The following is a 12,969-nucleotide window of genomic DNA, read 5'->3' as shown; positions in this document are numbered from 1 at the left end:
CTCTGTGAGAGATGCGAGACCAGTGCGTCTCACAGGTGTTGCTCATTACCACCACAGTGGGTAAACGTGCTTATCTGTAAGTAAGTTCCGTCAAGTGTGTGTGGGCGTCTCTGATGTAAGCATTTAACTTCTATGTCCTCTTTGAGAGCAAATATGTGTTATATGGTGTTTTTTGTCCAGAGGACCTCAGAAATGTACTTTATATCCTTCTGTGGTGTGTGGACACAAAGGCTACAATGCATATAAACATTATATTTAACCTTAAACTGTTTTTGTCTCTTGCATATAGATAGAAGAGGGAGGAAAGGCAGCTCAATGTAAGAAGTTGAGAGTGGGGGATGAACTGGTGAACATTAATGGCTCTGCGCTCTACGGCTCCCGTCAAGAAGCTCTCATCCTCATCAAAGGTTCTTACAGGATTCTCAAAATCGTCGTCCGAAGGTATGCAGACACAAACATAGACACATTCACTGATTTAAGTTTTGGACATGTTTACTGTTGTTCTGTGAATTTTCAAGGGTGAAATGCAGAAATTTCATTTGGTATCCACGTGATCAGGAATTTTGTGTGGGGGCGAAATAATTATATATGCAGATTGTGCACATTGCTACACTATTCTGGGTTTCTGCAGGTCTTAAAAAGTGTTAATTCACCATTACCCAAATTAAGGCCTTAAATCAAAGCAGAAACTCTTACATTTATTAAGTCATGATGACATTAAATTATGCATTGTAAAAAATGTATATCTTTCCTCATCATTTTATAATTCAATTATGTCAACAAAATTAAACCAAGATGCTTTCACTTGAGACTTTTTAGAACAAATGTCATTAAGAAAACTTCCCTTTTGAATTAATTTTTTTTTCCGAGCCCATTTCCAGATATTTGTTTGTTTTAATCATTAATAAAAACAAATATTTTCACAGAAAACAATACTTCATATTTTATGTCATTTTGCATCTCCAGTAAGTGCATCTTAATTTAAGAATCTTTAGACATTTGCACTGGAAAACAAGCTGGAAGACAAAAATATTAAGGGAGAACATGTTTTTGCGGTATGATGATCAGATATTTCCATATTCTAGTGGTTGAGAGCAGAGGTATTCAATGTATTAAAAATGAATGGATATCTCCCTTGACATTTACATTTACAGAACATATTGACTTATTGTGTTCCCTTCAGTTTATTGATTAAAAATTCTTTACTTGGTCTTAAAAACATTTAAATGTAGCTTCATTAGACCTGCACAAACCTTGCTATTGACAATAGACACACATTTTTTTTTTTTTTGCCCACCAAATTTCTCCCGGAATGTTATTACACCTTTATATTTTAGCTGCCATTTTGACACACATTGTATATGCTAACTTAAGATGCGGTCACATATACCTTTTAGCAAAATTTTGTTGACGAAATCAAGTCTTTTCAAAAGGAATCCACACGATAAAAAATTTGCATTAGGGGGGAAATCCCTGTATAAATTTTGCATTGGGTTCAGTTTGTCATGCAAATTCATGACCAACAGAACTAATGCAATTGCACCTTTGTGAAATTGCCGTTTTGATGCACACTTGTAAGATACGCTCACATTTACCATTTATTGGTGAATTTTTGTAGACAAAATCCAGTCATTTCATGCGAATTCGCCACTTTACTGTGTGGTTTGCAAGTGATTACTGTGGAAGCTTCACTATACCATCAATCATTTACGATTCACTTTCTTTGAGCTTAAAATTATGTTAACATGAACATGATCATACAATAAAACTGACATTTTGACTTCTGAAACTTCTAGAAAATGTGACTAGGATATGCAGCAGTGTTTTGCTGTGGGAGAGCTTCTGCGCAGTGGCTAAATCCACCAGTAGCCTCTGATTATGTGTCAGTTGTTTATTTTAACTGGTGTGATGCAAGCTGACATCAGCAGAGTTTGGCTGACAGGAGAGTTTTGTCACCCATGACTGACAAAATTGACTGACACACCCTGTTTGACTCTGATCTAGAATCAGAACTTCTGATGTCAATATTACTCCTAGTTATCAGGACATTCATGTTAGAGCTGTATCCAGGTCAGCGTTGGTCCGTTCAGTCTGACCACAGGGGATTTTCCAATTCCAGGCATGTGGACAATGAAAGTGTCATGTGATAGTGCCCCACTGTGGCTGTGTGCAGAGGTGCAGTTGAGGTGTCTTACCAACACATGCGCACACTCGCAAACATTTGAAGAATTGCAGTTGGTGATAAATTTTTACCTTTTATTGCTAGCTTTATGTGTGCAGGGTAAATGAGGTGCTGTGTGTTGTTGTTGAGTCTGGACTGGACGTCCAGTCGGCTGAGTCCAGCACATTCCAGTGTGTTGAGGCCTCACTGCATTAGTAGCTACCAGACAGCTGAGTGTACGTCCCACACTCCTCCCTCTTTCATCTTCTTTCTCCTCTCTCATTTATTTATACTGTCCTCCCTTCCTCCCACTCAATAAAGCCACAATCTTCACTCTTTTCACCAACAGTCTCAGTAAAACAAAAAAAACATTTCATAAAGCATTCATAACATCATTCTCTAGTTGAAATATTCTGTTACCTTACCACATTCTCTAACATCAATCTGTAGCCTCTCAGTATTTTGTAACTTGTATAACTCCATTTTATATCCTCTTAACAGTTTATAGTTTAAAAAAAAAAATATTTTTATGTCTTGTTACAGAGTGTTGTTAAGTGTTCAAGAAAATGCAATAAAGTATCACAAAAACCTTATTTTTAGAAAAAAATAATATATCTGTTGAACCATATGACAGTTGGTCGGAAGTGATGGTTTATAGTTTTAATTTTAAATATTAAATATTAGTTGTTGTTTTTTTTACATACGCCTATTGTTTCACTTCAAAAGGCATTATTTCATCATCTGGGGTTGTATGGATACCGTCATGTTTTTTGAAGTTTACATTTTTGGGATACTATCCACTTTCATTATATAGGCAATAGATATTATATATATATATATATATATATATATATATATATATATTATCCACTTTCGTTATATATAGAGAGAGATTATTTTCCTAAAACTCTTTGTGTGTCCATCTGAAGAAAAAAGTCCTATATATATCTGGGACAGCATCTAGACATTTGTGTGTGGGGTATCTCTTGAAATTAATTTTATAGGCTCTCAACTGGTTATAACTTTTGAATTTTTATTTTCTATCCTGATTATCCTATAACATCCAGGGATGCACAATATATTGGCATATACAGTTACCTGCTGGTAATAGAGATTTACATTCTTACATTTCAAAATTTTTACATTTAGATTACTGTTATCTAACACAATTGTACTAACATTTTAGCAAATCTCTAAATATCCATTATTCATACTGTACATTATAATTGTCAATATAATTGTCTTTTTTATTTATTTAGACTAAATTTAATTGATTTTTAATATGCTACCATACTGGAGTCAGCCAGAATTGTATTATTGATGTATTCCTAATAAACACATGCTTGAACCTCTTAAGCATGCTTTTACCCTTATTCTAAAGCTTTTAAACAGTTTCTAACTTTTATAACCTCTTTCTCTTGCTTCAATACTCTTTAACTTCTGTGAACTCTTTTTATAATCTCTCATCATTCTCAAACCTCTTGACAACCAACCTCTTGACATTCTCTATTTATCTTATCTGTTGTAAATAAACCAATTCAATATGCTGTTTATTTTTGTTCATACTCAAACACCAACCCTCACTCACAAGATTCTCAAAACACAAGAATTCTCATGAGATTTTTTTTTTAAACAAAACACAAACTACTTGAGTGCACTTAAGGTACAGGAATTTAGAATTACAGTCTCAGACTATAAACATGCTTTTAGCCAAAGAAAAATCTGAACTTTTAAACCTCCAGGTTTAGGATGGCCATCCAAACACCAGCTCTGCAGAAGCTAGCCACAGAGTCAGCGGTTCAGAAGAGGAGAGGAGTGTAGAGATGGAAAAAATCCTTTTCTTTTTACATCCGTTTATTTGGCTGCAAGTCAGAAATGCTGCAGTCTTTGTGTTATTACCCTGCGGTTTCTCTCTTGCTGTGTTTTTCGAGGCAGCACATCCTATTCTCTCTCTCTGTGTGTTTGTGTGTTTCTATTTGTGGGTTTGATGCCCAGTCACACCAGTGGAACTGTGCCGGAGGCTCTTGAAGGAATCAGATTTAATTGTTGTATGTGGATATAGACTTTTGCTGTATATGTTGTCTTTTTGCATGTGGCCTGTTTTTGTATAAAGCTAATGGGTTGGATAGGTTGGAATGCTTGTTTATTCATGCTTGGCAATCAATCTAACATAGGCATTACTACTGTATCATTGAAGAAGATCAGTGCCCTTGCCGCTATGTTTTAAATCATGTCTGCATTGTGAGGATGTTCAAATGGCTTTACAGAATTTTCAAAGTAATTGTTACTCACCTTTAACCTTTAGCAAAAAACACTATTGACCTTTCTGCATTATCGAGAATGTGTGTGTGTGTGTGTGTGTAAAAGAGAATCTTCATTTCTGGTTTATGGCTAAAAGGAAGGGGCTTAAGTATGACTTTGTGTGTGTGAGGTTTTTGAAATGGTGTGTTTATGTCTGTGCATCTTTGGACGTCAGTAGAGGTCACATGCATCACGCAGGGCTCATTTCCACCTCCATTTCAAATCCAAGGAATGTGACTTCAGTCAGCACCACGATAGAGAAAACAGCACAGTAGATTGGGAAGCATAAAAATACACTGTTCAATACGCTTATACCAGCTAGTAACTGAGACTTGAGCCATTGATAGGCAGTTATTGAGAGAAAGAGTGAGAGACAGGGAGGGCAGCTCTCAACAGTGTTTGATGGCTAACTGCTTTAAAAACAGTGACGTTACTTACCACCTCGCTACTGAGAAATGTCATGTAAGTTTTCGGATGTAAACTATTTTATCAGTCAATCGCAGGCAGTGCTGACAACAAATTTCTGTGTCCGTGTTTCTGTCTGTGCGAGTCGGTGTCTGTCAATTGTTTGTCATTTTTGTCATTGTCCTATAGTCAGTCATATTTGTTTGCTTTGCCAGTGTCTTTTGGGTTTTTGGTTCATTGGCTGTAAGGAAATAACTGATGATGTGGCAAAGTGATCTGGAATATGATGTTGACAAATCTGTGTAAAGTCCTTAGAATGTTTGTCAACCAATCAGAGTCAAGCATTCAGCAGCACTGTGGTGTGTGTGTGTGTGTATATATATATATATATATATATATATATATAATAAAATAAATCATAAGTATATTGTCAATTTAAAGTCATATTTTTTGTGCACATATTTATTTGGTCACACTTTAGGTTGGGGTCCAATTCTCAATATTAACTAAATATTAATAAATTACTAATTTCTTATTAATAGTTAGTAAGGTAGTTGGGTTACACTTTATTTTTAAGGTGTTGTTGTAGTGTGATTATATATCTTTAATTATAATTATATAGTGTAAGTTTTGGGTTGGATTAAGGATGTAGAATATGGTCAAGCAGAATAAGGCATTTATATGTGCTTTATAAGTACTATTAAACAGCCAATATCCTAGTCATATGTATGCTAATAAACAACTAGTTAATAGTGAGAATTGGACCCTAAACTAAAGTGTTATATTTTTTTTTTATTTTGTTAATTAGGATTATGTTAATATAACTAAATTTAAATCATTAAATCAAAGCTTATTGGGTCCCCTCTGGTTGAGAACTACTGGTCTAGAGAAATCTGTTTGAAATAAAACAACTAATTTTATTGATATTTTTCAGTAATGACAGATTTGAATCAATATTTTTGAATTAGAGCTGTTGTTTCCCCCGACTTCTCTTTGTGAATGGGAAGGTGAGCTGTACAGTTAAAGGATGTTTGTGGTATGCCGTGTCCAGAGACACACGGTATTGTTTTCCTGCACACACACTTTCTATTGTTCTTCAGCAGCTGTCTGGAATGCAGATTTGATGCATTTTGTCCATTAGACCGAACTTATAATTGTACACATTAATTCAGTGTTTGTGTCTTCAACTGTTGAGTTGCGTACCTGTTTAGTTAAGTACTAAAAGTATGAAAATGTATTATACACTGAAAGAGTACAGTTTGCCTATTGATTTTATATAAACCTGATGTGCTCCGCCTGTGTGGTGGTGCCCATCTTGCAACAGAGAACAGTGTGCTCCTAAAATTTCTGGATGTCTGGTTCCTCCTAGTTCCAACTCCCACTTCCTGTTACACATGCTGACTGTAATAGCAGCTTTAGTAGCTGAGCTGGGAACCATGGGACAGAAATGTTTATTTACAGCAAATAACCATTGTCAGGGGCGGAAGAACTTTTTTGAAATGCATATTTTGTCCCTGATTTAAGCCAAGTCTGAAACACAGACCTTATTTGGACTGCGAGTGTATAAGTTTAAGACATTTTAGATTCACACACTCATGCTCAGACTTAAAGGAAGGGTAGGTCTTTTACAGGAAAGCTACGTGATGGAAGGGAAGTGTTGCTGTCTTGCTTTGGCATATACAGTGGTATGAATAAGTTTTGGCACCTATGCTAAAGTTGCCTAAAAAGAGGAATAAAAAATCATCTTTTGGATATTGATCTTAATGCCTTAATTAGAAAAATGAGGAAAACTCCAACCTTTAAGGACACCAATTTTCTTTGTGAATGAATAATGTATCATAAATAAATAAATGTTTTTCCTTAAAATACAGGGTGCATAAGTCAGGGCACCCCTATGTTAAATTCCCATAGAGTAAGGCAGATTTTTTTTTTTTTAAAGCCAGTTATTTCATGGATCCAGGATAATATGCATCCTGATAAAGTTCCCTTGGCCTTTGGAATTAAAATATCCCCACATCATCACACACCTTCCACCACACCTAGAGATTGGCACGGTTTTACTTCAGTTAGCCTAATAGCTGGTTTAATTTGCATTGAAAGATGATCTTATGGAAAGTACCCCATGCCAATCTCTAGGTGTGGTGGAAGGTGTGTGATGTGGGGATATTTTAATTCCAAAGGCCAAGGGAACTTTTTTTAGGATGCATATTATCCTGGATCCATGAAATAACTGGCTTTTAAAAATAGAAATCTGCCTGACTCTATGGGAATTTAACATAGGGGTGCCCAGACTTATGCACCCTGTATTTTAAGGAAAAACATTTATTTATTTATGATACATTATTCATTCACAAAGAAAATTGGTGTCCTTAAAGGTTGGAGTTTTCCTCATTTTTCTAATTTAGGCATTAAGATCAATATCCAAAAGATGATTTTTTATTCCTCTTTTTAGGCAACTTTAGCATAGGTGCCAAAACTTATTCATACCACTGTACATCTGAATTTATTAAGCAATTGTCACATTGTTTGTACACCATATGCCAGAAAAAATACTACTGCAATAGATTATCCATACATAACATCTTACATTTTAAAGGTGCAGTGTGTCATTTCTTGCCTGTTAGTGGCACCAAAATGGAATCACAATAGTCATTTCAATCAGAATTTGGATTTTGATGTGGTTTAGAACCCAATTTTCCACAAAATATCTTATTTTGTGTTCTACAGAAGACAATAAAATGGAACAATTGTGAGTAAATGAAAACCGAATTTTCACTATATCTTTAAACCACCCCAGAGTGACTCGCAACTTTGGTTGAGCCAGAAATTAAAAGGTACGTGTTGGGCTCCATAAACAAACAGGAATATTTCGAAATCGCAGCGTTCACATTATTGGGTGTAATTCAAACAGATGTATTACACACATTACATTTAATCATGACCAATTTTCCATGTCTCAGCATTTCTTGCAGCGTTTAAATAGAGAAAGAGGAAATAAAGTGTGGAGAGCCACTTCAGTAATCATCTATCAATGGTTGCCTGGTCTCTCTGGGAGAAACCCCAGTTGCATCCTTTTGCACCCAGTTGGTTATCCTGGCTGTGTGCTTTGGGTCATTGTCATGTTGGAAGACCCAGCCTCGACCAATCTTCAATGCTATAACTGAGGGAAGTAGCTTGTTCCCCAAAAAATCTTGCAATACATGGCCCCAGTCATCCTCTCCTTAATACAGTGCAGTCGCCCTGTCCCATGTGCAGAAAAACACCCCCAAAGCAGCGTTTAAATAGAGAAAGAGCAGTTAATAAATGATACTTTTAGCCATGTGCAAATCGCATTACAGGAACCAATGGCTGTAATCTACTGTAAGAAGCCAACTGGCCAAATGCTGATAAAATTTTAAGCACAACTTCTCTCATGAGGAAATAAAGTGTGGAGAGCCACTTCAGTAATCATCTATCAATGGTTGCCTGGTCTCTCTGGGAGAAACCCCAGTTGCACTTCACTCTATGAGTTTATGATCTTGTGGTTTGGAGAGGCCGTGGAGGAGAGTTATGAAGGACAGAAACAGCAAACTCGGGAAGCTTTAAGAAAAAGCAGTTTCACGGCAAGACCCTGACTGCTGTGCTAAAGGAACAAGAAAGAACAAAGGAGACTCAATGCCAAAACAATGGACATTCCTTACATTCCCAAGACCACCACCCCCCTCCTGACTTTCCACATATTAAGAACAAAACTCCAAGACCTTTCAGACTTCAAAACTTTCCACATGCCAACCTCAGTGTATGGTGTTACTGTATACTCTTACTGTATGTTTTTGATCAAATTTAAATGCACAGAATTGATAGTTTATGGCTTGCTGTGCTATTTTTTGTATACAAAAATGTGCATATATTTCTGTATATGTTTATGTATTAGGGATGTATTGGTAGTCGCTATTTGAAAGCTTTGGCCAACAAAATGAAAAATGGATAATCATTTTGAGATTTGCTAAAGATATTAAATTTAAAAACATTGTTTGGCATGGTAATGGGTTTGACAATGTTCATGTGTTTGATCTTGGCCGAATTGATCTGCTACAGAGCAGGAAGGATTTTGGCCCACTCCTCCACACAGATCTTCTCTAGATCAGTCAGGTTTCTGGGCTGTCGCTGAGAAACATGGAGTTTGAGCTTCCTCCCAAAGATTCTCTATTGGTTCAGGTCTGGAGACTGGCTAGGCCATGCCAGAACCTTGATATTCTTCTTACAGAGCCACTCCTTGGTTATCCTGGCTGTGTTCTTCGGGTCATTGTCATGTTGGAAGAACCAGCCTCAACCCATCTTCAATGCTATAACTGAGGGAAGTAGGTTGTGTTCCCCAAAATCTCGCAATACATGGCCCCAGTCATCCTGTCCTTAATACAGTGCAGTCGCTCTGTCCCGTGTGCAGAAAAACACCCCCAAAACATGATACTGCCACCCCATGCTTCACAGTAGGAATTGTGTTCTTGGGATGGTACTCCTCCAAACATGGTTAGTTGAATTATAACCAAGAAGTTCTATTTTGGTCTCATCTGACCACATGACTTTCTCCCATGACTCCTCTGGATCATCCAAATTGTCATTGGCAAACTTAAGATGGGCTTTGACATGTGACCGCTGACCAAGTATTTGAAGGTTGAGCAGCAAGCTTATTGACTACTGATACAGCAGGAACCAATCAGCTGTGCAATAGAGAGAATGTGGTGATTTCAAGCAGATTGTTATAAGGACCTCTCAGCCTCGGCCATCTAGAGTTTTTATGACAGATTTATATGTTAGTGGTAATGGACAAAGGCATGCACCTTTTCCTGGAATATGTCAAGTAATCAACCCAGACAGTACTTCTTGTATGGGTTCATCTTTTGGGATTGCATTATGGTAGGACTGCGTACAATGAAATGGCTTCTTTTTTATTAATAGGTCAAGTAGCCTAGGGTTCTGTGCTGTAGTCCACCTTCTCTCATAGTAAAAACATTCTGTGATATACTGGACATGTGGACAAGATGTAAGCCATCAGTTAGATTAACCTCTGTTCAGTTGCCAGGGAAACAGTAAACGAATTGCGGTATTAACATGAGTGTAGGCTGTGAAGCCTTGTGAACTGCAGCTCTGCATCTGTTTTAACATCTGTTATTTTAGTTTGTTTAGAATGGTTTGTTATTGAGTCTGCACTGCAGTCTCCCGCACTTTTATTCATTCACTTTATGCTCTTGTGATTAAAAGGCTACCGAGGTCAGGCTACATCTCTCTGATATTTTTTTTCTGTCCAAAATAGTTAGGAAGGGTTTGATGTGGCCGATAAGTTTCTAGGCTGCGATGCATTTTTGCATGCTTGCTTTCCCCTTGAAAAATACTTAAAAATCAGAGTGAAAGAGAATCCAAAACAACAAACAAGCTATTGTGCTGGAGAGCCCAACTCTTGACTGCTCCCTTCCTGGACTGGGCTTTTCGCTGTGCCCGTACTTGTAAAAGCCTGGGTGATTAAATGGAATGCAGCCTGTGCGTCTCGCCCGCTGTTTTCGGGAAGCAGGCAAACAAATGATGATGATTGCACCGACCGAAGGTGGAGAGTTGTGTGCATGCATGCTTTTTATTTATTTATTTATCGGGACAATACGGAATGAAATTTTCGCATATACAGTAACATATACATTAGCTACATTAGCTAATGGCGAATTCTAGGTCTAATGTCATGTGCAATGTTTAAAAATACATAGTAGTATCATGAAACTATTTTGTACTTTGTTAGTACAAAGAAATTGAAACACACTGATAGCATTTAGTTTTCTTTTTGGAAACCATTGACCAGCTGGATCCTAGCAGAAGCAGTATTCCCAGATCTCAGTTACAATCTAAATCGCTATAGAAATGCTATATTATTCATCAGTGTATTATTCTTGAACATGAACATACAGTGGGTACGGAAAGTATTCAGACCCCTTTAAATTTTTCACTCTGTTGTTTTGCAGCCATTTGCTGAAATCATTTAAGTTCGTTTTTTTCCCCTTATTATTGTACACACAGCATCCCATATTGACAGAAAAACACAGAATTGTTGACATTTATTAAAAAAGAAAAACTGAAATATCACATGGTCCTAAGTATTCAGACCCTTTGCTGTGACACTCATATAATTTTGACTCCGGTGCTGTCTATTTCTTCTGATCATCCTTGAGATGGTTCTACACCTTCATTTGAGTCCAGTTGTGTTTGATTATACTGATTGGACTTGATTAGGAAAGCCACACACCTGTCTATATAAGACCTTATAGCTCACAGTGCATGTCAGAGCAAATGAAAATCCTGAGGTCAAAGGAACTGCCTGAAGAGCTCAGAGACAGAATTGTGGCAAGGCACAGATCTGGCCAAGGTTACAAAAACATTTTTGCTGCACTTAAGGTTCCTAAGAGCACAGTGGCCTCCATAATCCTTAAATGGAAGACGTTTGGGACGACCAGAACCCTTCCTAGAGCTGGCCGTCCGGCCAAACTGAGCTATCAGGGGAGAAGAGCCTCGGTGTGAGAGGTAAAGAAGAACCCAAAGATCACTGTAGCTAAGCTCCAGAGATCCAGTCAGGAGAAAAGAGAAATTGCAGTACGTCAACCATTAACACATAACATTAACCCACATTGCTTAGCAACAGACAACCATTCATAAATTTTCTTGATCCTTAAATTATTGAATATTCGTGACTTTGTACAGGCATAGAAACTTTCACTCCTCGTGTTTAGGATTGGGGTGTCTGAGGAAAATTGTTACAAATGCCAAACAGTGACTTCAAACATTTTAACTAGTGCAGTGAAGAGCATTATTTGCAGAGAGAGACGCGTTTTAGAAGATTTAAGCATTGCGGATCATTTCCACAGATGGACAACCAGTTATTAAAATATGTCCATGTCCTTTCTTCTGTGATATTTTGAGACATATTTCAGTGTTTTTTCCCTCAGTGTTTTGTCAATGGGCAACATTCTCATACAGATTTGGTACAAGTTGTGAACAAAAAAGGATTTAACTCTTTGGCTGAACTATCCTTTAAGAATGACTCTGTGTTAACAATTTAACTGAAGAGCCCATTAGTGGGAGGTTGTGCTCCATTATAATTAGTCCTACACATGATCGTTGGGTTTTTCTTTTAATGTCAGTGTTGTAGTTGTTAATCAGACTGACCCCAATTGACTTTCATCAGCCCTTCTGATTTGAGTAGGAAAAGCTGTTTACTAAGCACAGCTGATATGAGTTCAATTTAATTTTATTCTCTCTCTCTCTCTCTCTCTCTCTCTACCTCCCCTCACTCTCTCACCACTGCTGGCCGAAATTGACTGCTCTCCCAGGGAGACAGGAAGCGGCCCTCACATTTTTCCCCCATTCAAACAATAATAGGAGAGAATGCTAGGTATTATTCTAGCAGTGGCTTGCCGCTTTATCTCCCCCAAACATAGTTTCCTCTCCGTCTGAGCGCCGCTTCCTCTCTCTCTAATGTCATTAGAGAGAGTGGGTGGGAGGCTATGTATGTGTATGTGAGCGAGAGAGAATATGCTGTTTAGTGGACTGAATTTTTGGTCTTCAGTTGTGACTTTGAGAAATGTTGAGAGAGAGAGAGAGAGCGCTGCTGTTTTAGAGGGGAAGTGGGGGGAGTGTTTGTCTGTTAATTTTTTCCTGGACTAGGAATCTGGTCAGAGCCTCTGGCTGCCTCATTACAGCTAAATGACCACCAACCTTCACTCATGTGAGCGGTGAAGTCGTTAGGGTCCTGATAAAGATTGACCACTCACAGCAGACACAGACCTCAGGGTTGTCCTTTGACACGAGACGTCTACTGATGGTTTAAACTTGAACTTCATCTTGAACCTGTTCCTGAAAAGTCTTGGATTGGATTCACCTCAGATATTTGTCTAACTGTGAGAACATCTGGAGTTGTGTCAAGTGCTGTGAGTATCTAAATAAGTTTCATATTGCACAGAACCTCAAGTGGGAGTCAAACCAGCACGAATTTCAACCTGGTTAGCCTGTTTCTGTTTGGTTCATTTCACTGGAACTTTACTGCCGTGCTAAGGCAAATGCAGTAACTACACCAACACTGAAAC

The 12,969-nt window shown here is 37.6% G+C and overlaps 1 protein-coding gene across 2 annotated transcripts in view; it reads left to right on the top strand.

The window, feature by feature from the left end:
* shroom4 (shroom family member 4) overlaps positions 1-12,969 on the top strand; it is a 43,293-nt gene that overhangs the window by 17,396 nt on the left and 12,928 nt on the right. Inside the window, exon 2 of one of the 2 annotated variants that reach the window (XM_039658858.2) lies at positions 290-441. In XM_039658858.2, coding sequence (XP_039514792.2) covers positions 290-441 — 152 coding nt within the window. Of the gene's footprint in view, positions 1-289; positions 442-12,492; positions 12,814-12,969 lie in introns of those variants that run through there. The other variant, XM_039658867.2, reaches the window with a different exon arrangement.

Source organism: Pimephales promelas, chromosome 1 (assembly GCF_988280905.1).
Source record: "Pimephales promelas chromosome 1, fPimPro1.hap1.1, whole genome shotgun sequence".
Lineage (NCBI taxonomy): Eukaryota > Metazoa > Chordata > Actinopteri > Cypriniformes > Leuciscidae > Pimephales > Pimephales promelas.
This window is presented reverse-complemented; position numbering and strand designations above follow the sequence as displayed.